The sequence below is a fragment of the Salvia hispanica genome, chromosome 6 (genome assembly GCF_029641045.1).
Source record: "Salvia hispanica isolate PSC_SH4W2 chromosome 6, Shi_PSC_v1, whole genome shotgun sequence".
Classification (NCBI taxonomy): domain Eukaryota; kingdom Viridiplantae; phylum Streptophyta; class Magnoliopsida; order Lamiales; family Lamiaceae; genus Salvia; species Salvia hispanica.
In genome coordinates, this window is record NC_142697.1 from 24,666,601 (window position 1) to 24,685,311 (window position 18,711).

At 40.9% G+C, this 18,711-nt stretch overlaps 2 protein-coding genes across 2 annotated transcripts; one reads left to right on the forward strand and one right to left on the reverse strand.

The window, feature by feature from the left end:
* Positions 1-1,477: 1,477 nt before the first annotated feature.
* Positions 1,478-5,554, forward strand: LOC125205064 (DHHC-type zinc finger family protein). The gene is made up of 9 exons (XM_048103867.2): positions 1,478-2,031; positions 2,144-2,257; positions 2,836-3,231; positions 3,347-3,415; positions 3,501-3,572; positions 3,741-3,869; positions 3,955-4,035; positions 4,130-4,309; positions 4,412-5,554. Exons 1-9 carry the CDS (start codon positions 1,990-1,992, stop codon positions 5,198-5,200), a joined length of 1,872 nt encoding a protein of 623 aa, XP_047959824.2. The 5' UTR covers positions 1,478-1,989; the 3' UTR covers positions 5,201-5,554.
* A 16-nt stretch (positions 5,555-5,570) lies between these two features.
* Positions 5,571-6,822, reverse strand: LOC125205065 (uncharacterized). Its single transcript, XM_048103869.2, has one exon. It carries the CDS (start codon positions 6,651-6,653, stop codon positions 5,730-5,732), a length of 924 nt encoding a protein of 307 aa, XP_047959826.2. The 5' UTR covers positions 6,654-6,822; the 3' UTR covers positions 5,571-5,729.
* Positions 6,823-18,711: the final 11,889 nt, after the last annotated feature.

Sequence of the window (18,711 nt, forward strand, 5' to 3'; positions counted from 1 at the left end):
TACACTATAGTATTTTGACTTAATTCGGTGGAGATTATTGTTTATTTGTCCAACTCATCAAGCACGATATAATCTGACAAGAAGGTGCCAAAGAATGCATCTTGGCTCAATAAAACCTCATTGGTATCCTCACTTGCAATTATCAAATCTTAAATATACATATACTATTTTATTTAGTTTTCATTGTAACACTTATATTATGCGAGTGTTTTATGTAGTAATAAGATTGATATTATACATCCAAGCCACACTCTCAAGTAACTTTCCTTGTCTATATAATGAAATTGCAAATCTAGCTAGGAAACGTAATGGTAGAAAATAAATAGTGACGACCAATAATATCCTCTTATAGGAGTTTCTATTGATGCATAATTGCAGATTTCCCCTTACCTGGAAAAACAAAATTTTATTGGAATATATTGCATTTTATAAAACAAATCATAATATATTGTTTTTTTTTTTCTGACAAAATTTTGTCAATATGTTGATTGAACAAATAAAGTAAATAATATTATCAATATTTATTTGTTTAAAATTGATCTCATTCTTTTTAGGAGACTGATCCCTATCTCGTGAGGAAGTCAAATATCAGTTGAAAACAGTGATAACAATGCTAGAGAAAATATAGAATACAATAAGAAATGAATAATGGGATGCCACAAAAAAGGATAGAAAAGAAGAAAAAGGAAAATTTGAGAACTAACACTCATTTTTCCTTCAAGATTACTCTACTCAATTACGGTAAATAAATAAGTTGAAAAGACCCAATTAAAATAGAATGCTTGCCAATTATCTTGACTTGGAAAATATTCCTTAATCTTATTCTTATCCCTCACCTACTTATAGCCATTTTTAGGCACTAACCACTCCATTTTCTATTATCACAATTTGAGTAACATAAATTACTAGATTTTAGAGAAGAAAAAATTGTCGGGAATCAGGAAATTTCTCTAGTGTTGAAAATTGAATTTTAAATTTTACCAATGTTCATATAATTGATCATTAATAATCTCGGACTTATGCGTTACATTAAAATAAAATAAATAAGCGTATATTTTGCGTTTTGGCCCAACCGCCCAAGCAACAATCCCAATTATGCATTCAATTCAATATTTAACCAAAAAAAAAAAGTGAAAGAAATTTAATGATAGAATGATTCCAATTCTATGCCAATGAAGCATAGGCCAATAAAAGATAAAGGAAAATTGAAATGGCTGCATGGATAATTGATAGCATTGTAAATTCCAAAACTTGCTTCCACATATTTATGTAAGGTCGTTTTTTCAGAATATTTGGATTTTATTTCAATCTGTATTAATTATTTAAGCTAGGATTTATCCACAGTACATGGTTATTACGCAGTAAAAACAGAGAGAGAAGAAGCGAAAACAGAGAGGGCTATGGAAAAAGGCAATGCAAGAAACAAGGGGAAAAAGTGAAAGTTAGGTTGGCCAAGGTAATTATAGGCTTACAAAGCAAAATGCCAGTCCAGCATCGCCTCTGACCTCTCCCTTTCTCTCTCTCTCTCTCCATTGCTGGACGGATCTTTGCTTGGCTCAAAGGAAAAAACCCCCATTTCATCTCCATACGGCTTTGGTTATCTTTCTCTCTCTTCACCATCATTGTGTGAGCTTGGTGTGATGGTGGGTTGTAATGAGTGAGCAAGGAAAAGGGGCTTAGCCCATTGATCGGCATCTCCATCCCTCCACTTTCATTTCTGGCTTTATCTCTCCTTTTTGTGAGCTTTTATTGATGCTTCTACCTTCTTTTTTTTTGGGTTGCTTCTCCATTGGAAATGAGCATGCAAGTTTTGTTTGGTTGCTTTTTTTAGTGAGCCATTGATCTCAATTCTGCCATGGAAATGGGGTAAAATGAAACTGGCTTTTAGAGGGATGTTTTAGCAACTGAAACGAACTTCATTTCAATTTTTAACTCACCCCAGAAATTTCCTAGATTTTTTTTTCTCGATTTCCAACTCCAATCACCACAATGAGAAAGCACGGCTGGCAGCTTCCTTACCACCCACTCCAGGTATCTATTTCTTTGCATTTGATGAAATCTTCTTCTTCGTTCATTTTTTCTTTCCTTTTTCTGTTTCATTAGCTTTTCACGGCTGTTTGAATCGAGATGTGTGTGATTTCAGGTGGTTGCTGTTGCTGTATTTCTGGCATTGGGGTTTGCTTTCTATGTGTTCTTTGCCCCTTTTGTTGGGAGACAATTGTTTCAATACATTGCGATGGGGATTTACACTCCTCTTGTAAGCCCAATTGCATCCCTAATCTAAGCTTTTTGTTTCTATTTTTCGCAATTCTTGTTCCCTTTTTCAGTAGGCTAACAAAGAGCCGAGATCTGTGGTTTAGATGCTTGTTGCTATCACATTGATCTCTGCTTTATTCCCTTAATTAACATTTTACCAGCATTCTTCCCCCCTTTGGTTGCTTTTCATTCACTAATTTTTGTAATTTATAACTTCAATTAGCTGTCTTGGATGGTTGTAGAAAAGACTATTCACTTCTCATATGTTGACAAGGAACATTAAGGTGGCTGTCTTCTAGCTTTCTCGTGTCGTATGTAAATAGAGCCACAAGTTTCTGTCTCGAAAAACTTGCTTTACAGATTGTATTTCGTCTGCTTGTTTTGATAATCGAATTAGAGCTTCATACATTGTTTTCGGAGGTGGCTGCTGACATTTATTAGGGAGTATTGGTTTACCCTCAAAATGCAGCAAGTGTAGAATGATTTCGACCACACATCATCTCTAGCTGGTTACTGCCTCCTAGTAGTTACCGATCCTTTTTTTAATTTTGGACGTCCCTAATCTTGTTCGTTTCTCAGCTAGCATGCGCGTTTGGTCTATACATTTGGTGCGCTGGTGCTGATCCTGCTGATGCCGGCGTCTTCAAGTCGAAAAAATATCTTAAGGTCCTCGATAACAAGGAGCATAACAAACAGAACGCGTGTAAGCATGGTGGAGAGTCAACTTCCTCTGCCGTAGATGGCAATGCTGCAGCTGTTGAAGGGGAAGCTAATGAAAAAGGAAGAAATGATGTTGAATCAGCAGCTGATAGGAACACTGAAGCTGAAAAGAACGATTCGTCACCTCATAGGAGCATTTGCAGTGTGGGCTTGTTGGCTTTACTGCCTTGTGCCTACTTTTGCACCTCGCACGAAGAGTCCTCTGATCATCAGAGTGAAGATGGGATGTTCTACTGTAGTTTGTGTGAAGTTGAGGTGTGGCTTGCTGCAATCCTAATATTTAGCTATTTGTCGTAGCATTTGCTAAACCTTTGTTATGTCACAACTCTAGATCATGAATGAATTGATAAACATACTTTCCCTCTTGCAGGTTTTCAAGTACAGCAAGCATTGTAGGGTTTGTGACAAGTGTGTTGATCGCTTTGATCATCATTGCCGGGTAAAATCAGAGATTTGAATTTGGAGATCATTTGCCAATATTGTGAAAAATGACCTTCTGAGCCTTTCCTTCCTGAATTTTGTAGTGGCTAAACAATTGCATAGGCAAAAGGAACTACAGGAAGTTTTTTACTCTTATGGTGTCGGCACTTCTCTTGGTATACTCCCAGGCTTCCATTTTCTGTTTTCCGCGTTAAAATATACATCATGTTCTCACATGAATATACGGAGTATATTACTATTTACTACTACCATTTAGGAGTACTATTAAGATGAACAATGACTGATTTATTAATGGTTACTGCACCTTGGACTTGATATTGCAGCTTATTATTCAATGGTCAACTGGAATCCTTGTACTCATCCTGTGTTTTCTCAAGAGGAAAGAATTTGCTACTGACATCAGCTCTAAGCTAGGAAGCAGTTTTTCCATAGTCCCCTTTGTAATTGTTGTGGTGAGTAATCCCTCTACTCAAGAAATTACTGAATGTATCGAACAATTTACTTCACGATGATAATACTCTAAATTTTTTGTTATAGGCAGTGTGCACTATATTGGCCATGATAGCAACTCTGCCTCTTTCTCAGCTATTCTTCTTTCACATCCTTTTGATCAAGAAGGTTGGTGTTTGTCTACACTTTTTTTCAACGAAATTTTGACTGTCAGAGAAGAGACACGCTTTCAACTGACAAAATTTCAATGGTGACATGACAGGGAATCAGCACCTATGATTACATTATAGCTCTAAGGGAGCAAGATCAATTAGGTGGCGGTCAACAAAGCCCTCAAATGTCACCCGTTAGCTCCATTACAGGATTAAGTAGTGCCAGCTCCTTCAACACTTTCCATCGGGCGGCATGGTGCACCCCACCACGTCTGTTTGTTGAGGATCAGGTAAAGAACTTTGTCAAGATTCTATGCTTGTGTGTTTATGTGTAGTTGCTTTGATTTCTGGTCAGAGATTAACTTGGGGCTCTGCTGTTGTTGTGTATGCAGTACGATGTTGTACCTCCTGACAACGGGTCTGTGTGCTCACTCGGGAAGAGAACAATGGTGGAAGAACAAAGCAAGAAAAAGAACCCTGCAGCAGTAAAGATCAGCCCATGGACTCTAGCTCGTTTAAATGCAGAGGATGTTTCGAAGGCTGCTGCAGAGGCAAGGAAGAAGTCCAAGATCTTAAGGCCTGTGGTGAGGCATGAGTCCAACAGCTATGCTCATGAAACAGACAGCAGTTTCGGCAGTAGTGGTCGGAACACGGCTCTTAGGCCTGACAATGGTAGGAAACGAGGGAGCAGGCGCATCCGCCTACCCACAGACGTGCCTCTTCAATCTCTATCGAAGCTTCAAAGTTTCGATGCCCAAAATATTAGAGATCATCATCATCATCCCACATCAACCAGTTTGGCTCCTCTGCAGCTCGAAGCCCGGAGTGATTTCCGGGGAATGCCAGCTGTGAACGTGGCTTCCTCGCCTGAGAGCAGTAGCCTAGATTCCCCCGACATTCATCCTTTCCGGGTCTCCTCATCCGGAGCTGAAGAGGGGAGGAGGCTAGCCGGGCTGTCTTCCACCGCCCTGGCCGCTCAGAAGGACATCCCGTTGTCAAGGTCGACTAGCGATGGATATGATGCATCCGGCGGTGAAGATAGCGACAGAGTGCCTACGAGGTTTCTGCATAGGCCTAACAACTGGAACAACATGCTGTTTGGGTCTGAAGCAGAGAGAAGTAGCTCATCAAGATTCATTGCACCGACATCGGCGACCTTCTCTAGTCATAGGAATCTTTGAGGATAGAAGGGTGATTCATGAGATTCTTTCAATTGTTGGCCGAGGTCTTAAAAAACGCAGTTGGAAATTCTGATGCAACTTTGAAGAGGCAGAGACTAATGTTTGCCTGGTGATTTTTTTTGTTTTTTTGGAGGGAGCTAAAAAAAGGAATCATTGCAGTTTGAGAGCTCTGCCCCCACCATTGATGAAAGCTTGCAGCAGAATCACTGACTTTGCCATGTAAATTTATGTCTGTGGCATAAATTTGTTCATTGTCTAAGTTTCGGTTACAAGTCAGTTGATTTGTTAGTGATAGTGGAAAGACAAAATTTGTTCTATATCCTCCTTTTTAAGCAGTGACCATCTCTTTCTCTCCTCTCTCTCTCATCAATCAGAGCAAAACAAACTTTTATTCCAAGTAACGTACATATAACATACAAAACAAGCAAGAATTGTAGATTCTCACTTCAAATTTAGACAACATTATCAGGATATACTAGAATTACACATACAAAACCAGCAATATCTGTAGATTCTTACTTCAATTATTTCACACAATAACATCGTAAGGCAAGGGAGCATAGTCATCACCAAGCTTTCCATTTGGGGCATCAATCTCAAAGTGCAACTCATGGCGGGAAGCTTTGCAGTAGATGAAGAAAACGGTGAGAGCAGCCACGCTATAGAGCGACAATACAGAGGAAAAAGCAGCAAAAGCAGCAATCTTCCAAACCAACCAACAATTCCAGCCATCGCCGCCGCTCCCATACTCAATCATCACATATTTGAAAAAGCAAATCACAAAAACACCCGCCAAAATCATGAAGAAGAGCATGAACGAGAACATGACCCCCCACGCCCCTTTCACCAGGTACGAGCTCCGCTTCAGCGCCGCGAATCCCCAATCCGACTCCAGCACCACCACCGCGTTCGACAGGCTCCACTCGATCTGCAAGTAGATCAGCAGCGCCACAAACAGCAGCGCCACCGCGATGCAAATCGCCAGATAGTATTGATTGTACGAATCGGCGATCCCGTTGCTGGTGATGGCCAGAAACCCTATGAAGACGAAGACGATCACTCCGATTACGATCTGGACGACGAGAGTGGTAGCGAGGAGCGGGAGGAACTTGACGAGGGCGGATTTTAGGGCGGTGGCGAGCTCCACAGGTTGGCCGTAGAAGGCGTTGAAAGTGCTGCTGGAGATGGAAGCGGTGGCGCAGATGGTGAAGATGAGGGAGACGAGGAGGTGAGACGCTCCGACGGCCGGAATTTGGTAGTCCGCGGCGGAGAAGATGGGTTGGAGGGTTTGGAGTGGGTTATTGGGGAGGGAGAGTAGGAAATAGACGACGGTGGCGAAGGATGAGGGGAAGAGGAAGAGGATTAAGAGCGCCGTGAAATGGAGGGAGTGGGCGTTGATTAGGGAGGAGGTGTCGGAGAGTATTCGCCATAGGTTTGGGCGGTCGGGCGACATGACCGCAGAGGGCGGAGCTGCGATCGCCCCAATCAGGTCAGAAATCAGAGATATTTGGAGAGAGACAATAATGCGAAGAAATCAACGTGGGTATCCATTAAATACTTAGCTTGTTGAAAATGGAAAGGGGAGAAAATCAATGATCGAAAAATTCCTGGTGTCTACGCATACTTGGTCAGCAGAATGGTGCAAGTCTTTCTTCTCTATTCGTTTAAATTACTTTGAATTCAAAAATTAGAAAGTATGTACTGTACTTTTACCATAATTTAGTGTAGCATTGGATACCATTCTTTATACTCCATTCGTTTAAAAAAATATTTAAAACAATTAACATTTAAACATCAAAATTGATCTTGAACATATGACCATTTTATGTTTTTGGTCATAACCATTATCTTTTAAATTTTGTGGTGCTAAACATATCGAAATTTGATCATTTTGATCTTCTGTTAACATCTGTGTTAAGGGCATCCACAATGGGACGCTCTAAGCGACGCCCTATGCACCGCCACGTCAGCATTTTATCCCCCTCCTATTCCACCTGCAGTGGGGCGGACTATAGACCGCCCTAAGCGACGCCCTAAGCATTTTACTTCTATTTTGTATCTATATTTTTAGGTTTGCAAATGTAAATAAAAACAAACATATAAAAATAATAAAATTAAAGGAAAATACTAAATTTACTTAATTAAAAAAAAGTTACAAATTAAGAAATAAAAAAAAGCACTATATACAAAAAAAGGAGGCTAGTCTAGAGTAGTCCCAACTTGCGGCTGAGGCCATCGATCATCCGCTGGAAGCCTTCGATTTGAGCCGGGTTGGTCGCCTGCATGAGGGCGGTGTGCGCGTCCAACAACGTCCTGTAGTCGGAGGAGGCCACCAAATCCGCGTACACATGGGCCGCGGGGTCGAAGTCGCGGACGGCGTCGAACTCGGGGTCGGCGACGGGGCTTGCTCAGGCGGCGCGACGGAGGAGAATGTGGCCTTGCCCTTGCCCTTGGCAGCCTTGACGCCAGGGGGACGCCGGGAGGACATCGGTGTGCCGGAACTCTCATCCTCGAACACCGGACTGTTGAGGTCCATTGGAGATGTGCCGCTATCGCTACTTGTATAATCAGCGAGGGTGCGCTTCGACACCCTCCTTCTTGCCGCCGTCGATTGGGGAATCACACCACTAACGAACTTCTGCTTGTCCCTCAACAGCGCCCAGGACTGGTAGTGCTTGAAATCGCCGTACAATGAAATGTACGACTGCATCGCTTTGTCCCGCACATCCGCGAGACTCTCGCCACTGCCCTGTTCCCTCTTGCACTTCCCGTACTCCCCGGCGAACAAATTTACCTGCTTCTTTATTTGATCCCAGTGCTTGCGGAGCTGCTCCCTGTGGCGCTTGTACGCGTACGCCGGCTTGGCCGCGTTGTATTTCTCGGCGATGCGCTCCCAATACGCAGTCACCTTCTGGTTGTTGGCGTACACCGGATCTTCCGAAACATCAATCCCACATCTCGTCAAGACGATGGATTCGGGGTCGGAGTAGTTCGTCCTTCCCGGGGCGAACTCTTCACACACCTCCGTTGTAGGCAATTTCTGGGCTCGTGCCTTGGTCCGCTTCTTCTTGGTGGCGGACCCAGACGCGGCGGCGGCGGAGGGGCGGTGGGGAGAAGGCTCCATGTCGGACAGCCCGTACAAGTCGGTGCTGAAGTCGGGATCGTACTCGGCGTTGGAGTCGAATGGACGGTATTCGTCGGGTTCTGTACCCGGCCATCGTGCACCACCGAACATCGGACTATTCGGATAATCTCCGGAATCCATTTTGCTTGAAATGTAGAAAATGTAGTGTGAAGTGTGAATATGAGAGTGAAGTGAGTGAAAAATGAAGTGAAAAGGAATATATAGGTTTTGAAAATTTAATAAAATTAAAAAATAAAACGAAAACGCGTCGCATCGTCCGTTACCCATCGTCCGCGTCGTCCACAGTGGCGGACGATGCGACGGACGATGGGTATCCTCCGCGCATCCTCCGCCCCATTGTGGATGCCCTAAAAACTAACGGTCAACGGATTTAAATCCGATTTTTTCCAAATTTAAGTTTTAATTCTTGTTTTTTTATTCCTTAATTAAAAACCCAAATGGTAGCTGATCTTTCACTTTCGCACGCAAATGGTACCTGATCTTTATTTTATATCGTTTTTGGTACCCAGTGACAAAAATAACCCTTGGTACTAAACTTGTGATTTTTTTGTTATGGAGGATATTTTTGGAAATTTCCATTAAATAGTACTATATCAAACATGTGAATATTTTTTTCTTCATTTCTTATTTCTTTTTTTCTTCTTTAGTTTCTCCTTCTTTTTTTTTCTCATTTTTTTCTTTCTTTTTAGTATTTTATCTTCCTTTCTTCTTTCTTTTTCTCCTTAGTTTATGTTTCCTCTTTTCTCTTTTCTCTTCTTTTTCTTCTTTCTTTTAGTGTTTCTTACATACATCTAATTGAATTCATAATGTAAATCAAGAACAAAACAACGAATTAAATAAATTATTTAAAATACTTAAATTAATTAAATATTTTATATTGAATTATTTTATACTCATTTTAGGATTGAAACACCTAACTATATATTCAACTCTTAATATCATTATGAATACAATTCACAATTTTAATTTTTTATTAAGACTAGATTGATTAGTTATTAATTTAATATAAAATAATAATAATAATAATAATAATAATAATAATAATTATTATTATTATATAATATTGTGTGATTCATAATTTATTATATTATTATTAAATATATTTGAATGATGATAAAAGATAAATTAATTATTAATATATAGCATCACAATAATAATATTAATATTGATTAATAATAATAGTGTAAAGAATGAGAAGAATGAGAGAAGAAATTATAATATCACTTTTAGCACTTAGTTTTGTATGTCCAAAATAACTTCAATGACATAAATAGAAATATGAAATTGTTCAGAGGGCATTTTGTGATGAAAATTGCATTAAGTACAAAAAATGTAATTTATAAATAGCAAAAACGATATAAAATAAAGATCAGATACTATTTATGTGCGAAAGTGAAAGATTAGTTAATTTAAAAACTTATTTATTGCCTTACATACGTACATTTGGTTACATGTAGATATAGTACTTACTACTATTCACGGTGAATGGAAATATCAAACCCAAAAAGAGGAAGCGAAAAAAAAAAGTACGTGCGGCTCTAATTTGTGCAGAAGTTGATAGTACGATTATGAATGCCACTACTACACCTTGTCTACAACATTATTATCACGATTCACGAGGCAACTGTATCAGCCTCAGCTTCTTCTCATCACCGGGATAGTATTCCCATTCCAAATCCTCCAAATCCCCATTAAACGCCTTGCAATGGACAAAGCAAAAGAGGGACAGCACCGCAAACAAGGCAGCGTAACCAAGCAATTGCGGAACCACGGCCTCACTCGTCCTGCCTCTGCCTGCCAAAACCGAGAACAACGCCGACAAAATCCCCTGCATAATCCCCAACATCGTGATCACCACCAACGCCACGCTCCTCATCCCCCTCACCACACTTTCTTCTTCTTCATAATCCACCAAGCACCACTCCACACACAAGTAGGCGAACAGCACGGCGAACAGGATCATCGTGGTGAAAACGAGGGCCGTGAAACATGTGCTGGAGGTGGCCTCGATCTCCACCCCCAGCAGTATCGTCACATAGAAAGCGAGACCCGCGCAAATTCCCAAGGCGGAGAGGATGGCCACGAGGATTGTAGAGTAGGCGAGCTTGCGGAGGAGGACAGGGAGGAAGAAGGAGCTTAGTAAGGATTTGAGGGATGGATACAGTTTGATGGGGTTTCTGTGGAAGCCACGGAAGATGGTGGTGGTGACGGAGGAGACGAAGGAGATGTTGAATGTGAGAAGAGCTAAGCCGTAGAGGAGTTGGGATTTGTGGAAGACGAAGATGAGATATAGGGTGGCGAAATGGAGGAGGCTAGAGCTGATTATGTACGAGGTTTCGGAGAGAACTCCCCTCAGGCTTGACATGATGAGAGAGAGAGAGATGAATGGAGGAGAGTGCAGGGTGGGTTTGGATATATGTAAGGAGGAAATCACAAGTGTTTATGGTGTCACAATTTTTTCAATGGGAATTTCAACTGAAATGGAGTATAAGTGATTAGATATGTGGAGTACTACGGAGTCCTTTATTGCCCTTTATTTATTAAGAAGTTCGTTAACTTGGGTTTAATTTCTTTTTCAAAATTCCAAATGTATTTACTGTTAAAGTAATTTCTTTTTCTAAATTCCAAATGTATTTTTGTTACCACGTGAATTTAATATAAATAACAAATTAAAAATGAAACGAATAGAAGATGAAAAAACTTTAAATTGAGATATACACATATGATATATTGTCCTTTCCTTTTCAGTATATCAATTTATGTAATGTCTAACATACATAATTTTGCATACAAATTACTATATTCAACAATAAATCTGAATATCAAACCCAACAAGATAGGGAGTAGTAGAATAAAAGAACGTGCGCGGGCTCTCATTTCTGCATTATATTAGACAAGTCAACAAACTTGTAGTCAACCAACTCCTAGACTTTGTTGACGACTTGATCCGCCTTAAGTAACTTGTTCTCGTCACTGGGAAAGTAGTCCCATTCCAAATCCTCCAATTCCCCATTAAACGCTTTGCAATGAACAAAGCAAACGAGCGACAGCACCGCAAACAAGGCATCGTAACCAACCAATTGCGAAACCGCGTCGTCACTTGTCCTGCCTCTGCCGGCCAAAACCGAATTCAACGCCGATAAAATCCCCTGCACAATCGCCAGCATCGTGATCATCACGAACGCCACGCTCCTCATCTCCGTCACCAACTCGAGGTCGTATTCTTCATCCATGAAGCACCACTCCACACACAAGTAGGCGAACAGCGCGGCGAAAAGGATCAACGTCATGACAAGGAGGGCCGCGAAACACGTGGTGGCGGCGGCCTCGATCTCCAGCCCTGGTAGTATCATGAGGTAGAAAACGAGAGCCGAGCAAATTGCCAAGGCGGAGAGAATTGCCACGAAGATTATGGAGTAGGCGAGCTTGGTGGATAGATGTAGTTTGAAGGGCTTTGTGTGGAAGCCACAGAAGATGGTGTTGGTGACGGAGGAAACGAAGGAGATGTTGAATATGAGGAGAGCTATGCCATAGAGGAGTTGGGATTTGTCCAAGACGAAGATGAGATATAGGGTGGCGAAATGGAGGAAGATGGAGCTGATTATGTTGGAGGTGTCGGAGAGAATTGCCATGGCAGGGGATGATAAAGAGAAAAAGAGATGAGTGGAGGAGGGTGCAGGTTGGGTTTGGATATATATTGATCATGGGCAATGAGGAAATGACCAAGTCTTTACGGTATGGCCATTTCAACGCACTTAATTATACGATTAATAAGTGAGTCTTGCATTTAAAAGCAAACTCAAATTCCACTAACTTATCTCACTCATATTTTATTATGAATCAATATTTAAAAGCAGACTCTCACATTCCACTAACTTTTTCTACTCACTATAAAATCAAATAATTTCTTAAAAAGATTTAATCTGGTCTACTTATCTCAAAATCTAAGGATGTAGATTCGATCTAAGTTTTGGATTATGATTATGTAACGATCCGCCCATCTAGGGTATAATAAATGCGGCGAGCGTTAACTAGACAAACTTAAATGCATCAAAGATCATAGACTAGGGTTCCATTTAAAAAAGGATTTAACCAAAGCATTTAATGAACAATTAAATAGGAGAAGAATAATGCCTTAGCAAAGAAATCCAACAAAAGGTTATCGCAATAAATGCTCATCAAAGTTTCCAAAATAATTCCAACTGTTTCATATCCAAATATTCCCACGAAATAAAAGTATTCATCCCAACCAAAAGATAACAATTTTTCATAAAATAGCGGAAGTGACCAAGAAAGAAGTGAAGCTATGTATGGAGACACAACGACACTTAGAGTTCCAACAGATCATCTTATTATTTCCTACTCAACACCGCCGCCCGCTCGCCACCGCTCAACCTGCACATAGGGAAAACACATGCAGGGCTGAGTACTATAAACATACTCAGTGGACTCATGCCGAAAACAGTTTTATCATCATTAGTGATTATCATGCCATTTTCAAGTGTCCATCGGGGTTTTAACTTTAGAAAGACCCGAGGCACCAAGAAATATGGTAACTAAAATTTGAAATAAAATCCAAAGGAATATAGATTGCGCAAGTTGACAAACTTGGCAACTCAGACACAATGGCGAATTGGCGACAAATTTTTACATTTACGAAAATAATTAGAACTATTCAAAAATAGAAGAATGCATGAGAAGGATCTATGCACAAATATTTCTAAGTTCAGAAAGCAGAAAAAAAACTAAGATTAAAAGTTACTCAAAATAAACTCCTAAAGGAAGCTATAAAGTATAAACTATTGTGACATGCAAAGAGGTAGTCTAAAAGCCTACCTAAAACCACATCAGGATCAGATGTTAAGTGGAGATTGAATGCAAAGATTAAGTTAAATGGCTTCGAAGTGAAAAGCATGGTGTACTACTTTTGTCTCCCAACTCCTGTTATCCAATTAAAGTGCAAACCAATGGATAATAGCCAACAAATAAAGATCCTTCTACTTGACTTCTAAAAGCTGAATTTGGCTTTTAACCTACACTAAAGGCACGAAAATTGTGGGTACGAAAAGACTAAATGACTACTACACAATTAACAATACAAGAGAAACACCAAATCAACACCGAAACTACTTAAACATGCATTCAAAAACTCCAAATTAAAAGTTAAAAAAAGGTTAACTGATAGAGATAAAGCAAGTTTAAGAACACTTAAACATGGTGAAAAAATGATGAAAAAACGAACCAACAAGAACTATACAAGGACATGCACATTTGAACCCGACTAGATTACGAAAATCATACAACAATCAGCCTTGCACTGTTGAGCACACATTTTTCAATTCTATTTTCTTCTACAAAATCAAACACAAAAAATAAATCTAAAACTGATTTTAAACTTAATTATAAATCCCACTTAAAAATATCACCAACAACAAAATTGATTAAAACACAAGAATTCAACATTAATTGAGAAAACAAATAAAAAACACAACTCAAAACAATACAAATTTTATTGCAAAACTAGTCAAATACTCAATTCAACAAAACTAGTCAAATACTCGTATATCAAACCCAAAAAATATATATATACAAGCTAGCCAAGTAACTCCTAGACCTTGTCAACAACATGTATCTGGCTTAACTTCTTCTCATCAATCGAAAAGTAGCTAAATTCCCCAGACTCCCCAAACGCCAACACCGTGTTTGCAGCCAACACAAAGAGCGACAGTAGCGTAAACAATGCAGCATAAACAACCAATTGCACAACCACGACGTTACTTGTCATGGCTGCTCTGCCGCCCAAAACCGAGAACAACGCCGATAAAATCCCCTGCAGAATCGCCACCATCGTGATCATCACGAACGCCACGCTCCTCATCCCCGTCGCCAGAATAGTGCTCCACTCGAAGCCGTATTTCCACTCCACGCAAAAGTAGACGAAGAGCACAGCGAACAGGATCATCGTCACGAAAATGAGGGCAGCGAAGCATGCGGTGGCGGCCTTGATCTCAAACCCTATCAGTATCATCACATAGAAAACGAGAGCCGTGAAAATTCCAAAGGCGGAGAGAATAGTAATGAAGGTTATAGAGTATGCGAGTTTGGTAGGGAGGAGAGGGAAGAAGGATGAGAGTAAGGATTTGAGAGATGGAAATAGTTTTCTTTGGGAGGCACAGAAGATGGTGTTGGGGACGGAGGAGACGAAGGAGATGTTGAATATGAGGAGAGATAAGCCGTAGAGGAGTTGGGATTTCGATTCTAACACGACGGTGTTGGAGGGAGATGGCGGGTTAAATAAAGTGTCAATGACGTGGAAGAGAGAGGTGGGGAAGACGAAGAAGAGATATAGGGTGGCGAAATGGAAGAGGATGGAGCTGATTATGCTTGTGCTTGACATCATGCATGAGAGATGAATGGAGGAGGGTGCTTAATGCTTTGGTGTGTGGATATATAAGGAGGAGCAATGAGGAAATGTTCAAGTCTTGATGGTCAATATATATGTATAATTAATTAAATAGCATGACTTGTATGACATTTTCCATGAATTTAAATGCTTAGTTAATGCGTTCAATAATTTGAATACGAATTTCATCTACTTTTCCTCCATCACCACATTCAATCGCTTTAGATGATTAATTGATTACTTCGTCTTTTATGAGTACTTTTCTTAAAACTTGTTATACTTTATTTTATTAAATTAGTAATACTAAAACCGATTCAATCTTAAAAATCATGTATACTTTAAAATTAATTAAAAATTAAAAACTCCTTGTTCGAACAACTAAATGATTAAATAAGTGATTTATGTAAATTTTCCTTTATTAAAAAGTTCGTTGATCACTTGATTGGGGTTAATTTCTATTATATAAAAAATAATCCACAATTATCTATATTAAATGGAGTAATATAAAAATATAGCCATTTTTAATTTACGACATATCTAGCATTTAACAATGTGAGATGAAGATGTGCACAAGATGTGCAGATAATACTTTTCCAAAAATGAAAATTAAATTTATTAACATCCTAAGTGTGGAAGTATGTAGTGATGTACGTATCCCTAAAATGAAACCAATTACAACACATGAATTTGACATTGAAGAAAACAAATACTCCAATATTTATGTAATTTCTTGAACCAAATATATATACGAACTCAATATACTTATCAATTAATGTACTTTGTTACAAAACACACATAATTTTTCTTAAAATGCTATTGAACAAGCAAATCGGAAGTCATAATTCCTCATTAATATGGATTAACTAGACCTCGTCAACAACATCACGAGGCAACTGTGTTGGAATCTATGCCCGGTCAATGAACTTTGACCAATTATAATTTCAACGAGACATTTAATTTTGTAAAATTAAATGATATAGCGTCGATCTACGTTCGGAGTAGATGACCGTGGTATATTTATTTTCTCAAATCCGATTCCCGGTGAGTGAGAAATAATTATTTAAAGTTGTGCAAAAATAGCAAACTTAATGAGCAATGAGAGGAGATTAGGGAATAATTAAGAGAGTTAATTATCCCACATTGAAAGTTTCAACCTTATTAAACTAGTATTTAATAAGAAGGATTATTACATGTAATAATTATAGTGGACTAAGATGGGCTGTAAGAGCCCACACGCGCGCACACGCGCGCGCCGCCCGCCCCGCCGCGAGCCGCGTGCCGCGAGCCTCGAGCCCGAGCCCGCGCCCGTGTTCGTGCCCGTGCCCGTGCCCGTGCCCGTGCCCGTACCGTTTCCACGTCAGCGAGCCAAGCGGGATGACACCTCGTCAGTATGACGCGATAAGCCAACGTGGCTGACACGTGACAGTCCACGTCATGGACGAATCTAGAAGCTTCTAGATTCAGAATCTCATCAGCTCTGTAACGTCTGTAACGCTCGTAACCGACGACCGTTACAGTGTGCCATTGATGACAGCCATCAAGGCTGGGTTGACCCCTGCAGTGGACTGAGCCTATAAATAGGCTAGCCATTCTAGCATTCCATACACCAGAAACTAGAATTCACTCTGCATCATACACTCTCTTCTCCCTCTGCATTGTTCTTCTGTCGAAGCTCTGCCCTCTCCTCCATCCAGTTCGCCGGAGCTCTGTTGATAGCGGTGCTGCTTCACCAGAGACGTAGCCGTTTTATCTTTGGGGACGAAACGCCAATCCGAAGAGCACTACCGGGGCGTATCTCGTCTTGCGGAAAGAGGACTCCTCGACTCGGCTCTTTCCTTTTTTTTTTTCCAGTTTATTTGTTTCGAATTTGTTTCTTGTAATTTAGATTCAGTAGCTCTTGTATTCCTTCTTGTAACTCTAAATCTCCAACAATCGCAAGACGAGATATAACTTGCTTTTGAAGGAATTTGGATCTCTAAAACTGAACCTAAAACTTTCGAAACTTAACACCTTTGCTGGAGATGTCGACCGAATCAAACTCTGCCGCTTCCACCACTCCAGCCACCACTGCCGCCATCATTTCCTCCACCATGGCATCCACCACGATGATGCCAACTCCCGGGCTCTATCCATCTTCATCAACAACCCCTTGGGTGCACACTAATACCCAGGGGCTCACTGGTGGATCCACTTCGAGTGGGTCGGTTGGTTCCACTTTTAGTGGTTCCTTCGGATCCTTTAATGGATCGAGTGTTGGGGCCTTCGGGTCTCACACGAATGCGGGGACCTTCGAGTCTCACGCGACTACTGGGGCCTTCGGGTCTCATGCGAGTGTTGGAACCTTCGGGTTCAACACAAGCTTTGGCTCCTTCGGGACCAATGCGACCATGGCGGGCTCTATGCCCAACATGAATGGTGGGGGCTCTATGCCCAACCAAGTTGTTGGCTCCTTCGGGGGCAACGGAATTGGTTCCTTCCAAGGACCAAGTGCGGCACCGTTGGCACCTAGAATGATGCCACCCGCCGAGAAGCCACCTAAATTTGGAGGAGCTGACTTCAAGAGGTGGTACCAAAAGATGTTGTTCTACTTGACAACATTGGGCCTCGCCAACTTCCTCACGGAGAACGAGCCGCCCGCGCCAAGTGATCAAGAGACAAGTGTTGAGGTCATGGCGGACTATGAAGCATGGCGCAATGGAGATTATCTTTGTAAAATTTTTATTCTAAGTGCATTAGATGATAGTTTGTACAATGTATACTCCCTTGTAACCACATCAAAAGAGATGTGGGAAAGCCTAGAAAAGAAGTATAACATAGACAACGCTGCCGGTACGGAACATGTTGTAGTATCCAAGTTCATGGACTACAAAATGGTAGACTCTAGACCGGTCATGGAACAAGTTCAAGAGTTCCAAATGATCATCCACGGACTCGTGGCTGAAGGGATGAATTTGCCCGACAACTTTGTGCGGTGCATACTCATTGAGAAGTTTCCTCCTAGTTGGAAGGACTTCAAGCACTATCTCAAGCACAAGCGAAAGAAGATGAGCCTTGAAGACTTGATCGTGAAGCTGCGCATTGAAGCGGATGTGCGCAAGATCGACCAAAAGGCTAAGGGCTTTAGCCCACTTAATGCCAAAGCCAACTTGTTGGAACGGGGCGGTCCCTCCAACAAACGCCCTCGCCCAAATCAGAAGGACAAGGGGAAGGAAAAGCAGCCTACAAAGAAGTTTGAAGGCGAATGCTACAAGTGTGGCAAAACTGGCCACTTTGCCAAAGACTGCCGAAGCAAGAAGAAGAAGCCGGCAGCCCACGTCGTTGAGAAGGAGTTCAAGGACTGGAATGAAGATGACCTCGTTGCCGTGGTCACTGAAGAAGTCAACATAGTTGACAACAAGGGTGGTTGGTACATCGACACCGGCGCTACGGCCCATGTCTGCTCGGATAGGAGCAAGTTTGCCTCCTACACTGCTGTTGAAGGGAGGAAGATCAACATGGGGAATCAAGCATCATCCGAGGTCCTCGGCATTGGCAACGTGATTCTCATGATGACCTCTGGCGTCACTATCACTTTGAAGGATGTGCTGCATGTCCCGGACATCCGCAAGAACCTAGTGTCAGGATCAATACTAGTTAATAAGGGGTTTAAACTTGTATTCGAATCTGATAGGTTTACTTTGTACAAGTTTGGGAAGTCCCTCGGAAAAGGTTATGTAACCGACAGACTTTTCAAGCTTAGTGTGGCTACACGCCTTGTTCCTAAGCCATTGGCTAATAATAATAATAAAGCATCTACTTCCTCTTATTTGACTGAGTCCTCAAATTTGTGGCATTGTAGATTGGTACATGTAAATTCAAAAGCCGTGAAAAGACTAGTGAACTTAGATTTACTAAAGGCAATTGAAGTGGATAGCCAAGACAAATGTGAAATATGTCTTGAGGCTAAAATGACTAAGTTACCGT

Coding starts and splice junctions, on each gene's coding strand:
- LOC125205064 (XM_048103867.2), top strand. CDS start 1,990: ATGAGAAAGCACGGCTGGCAGCTTCCTTACCACCCACTCCAG. Junction 2,032..2,143: donor TTCCTTACCACCCACTCCAG/GTATCTATTTCT, acceptor GTGTGATTTCAG/GTGGTTGCTGTTGCTGTATT. Junction 4,310..4,411: donor GTCTGTTTGTTGAGGATCAG/GTAAAGAACTTT, acceptor TTGTGTATGCAG/TACGATGTTGTACCTCCTGA.
- LOC125205065 (XM_048103869.2), bottom strand. CDS start 6,653: ATGTCGCCCGACCGCCCAAACCTATGGCGAATACTCTCCGACACCTCC.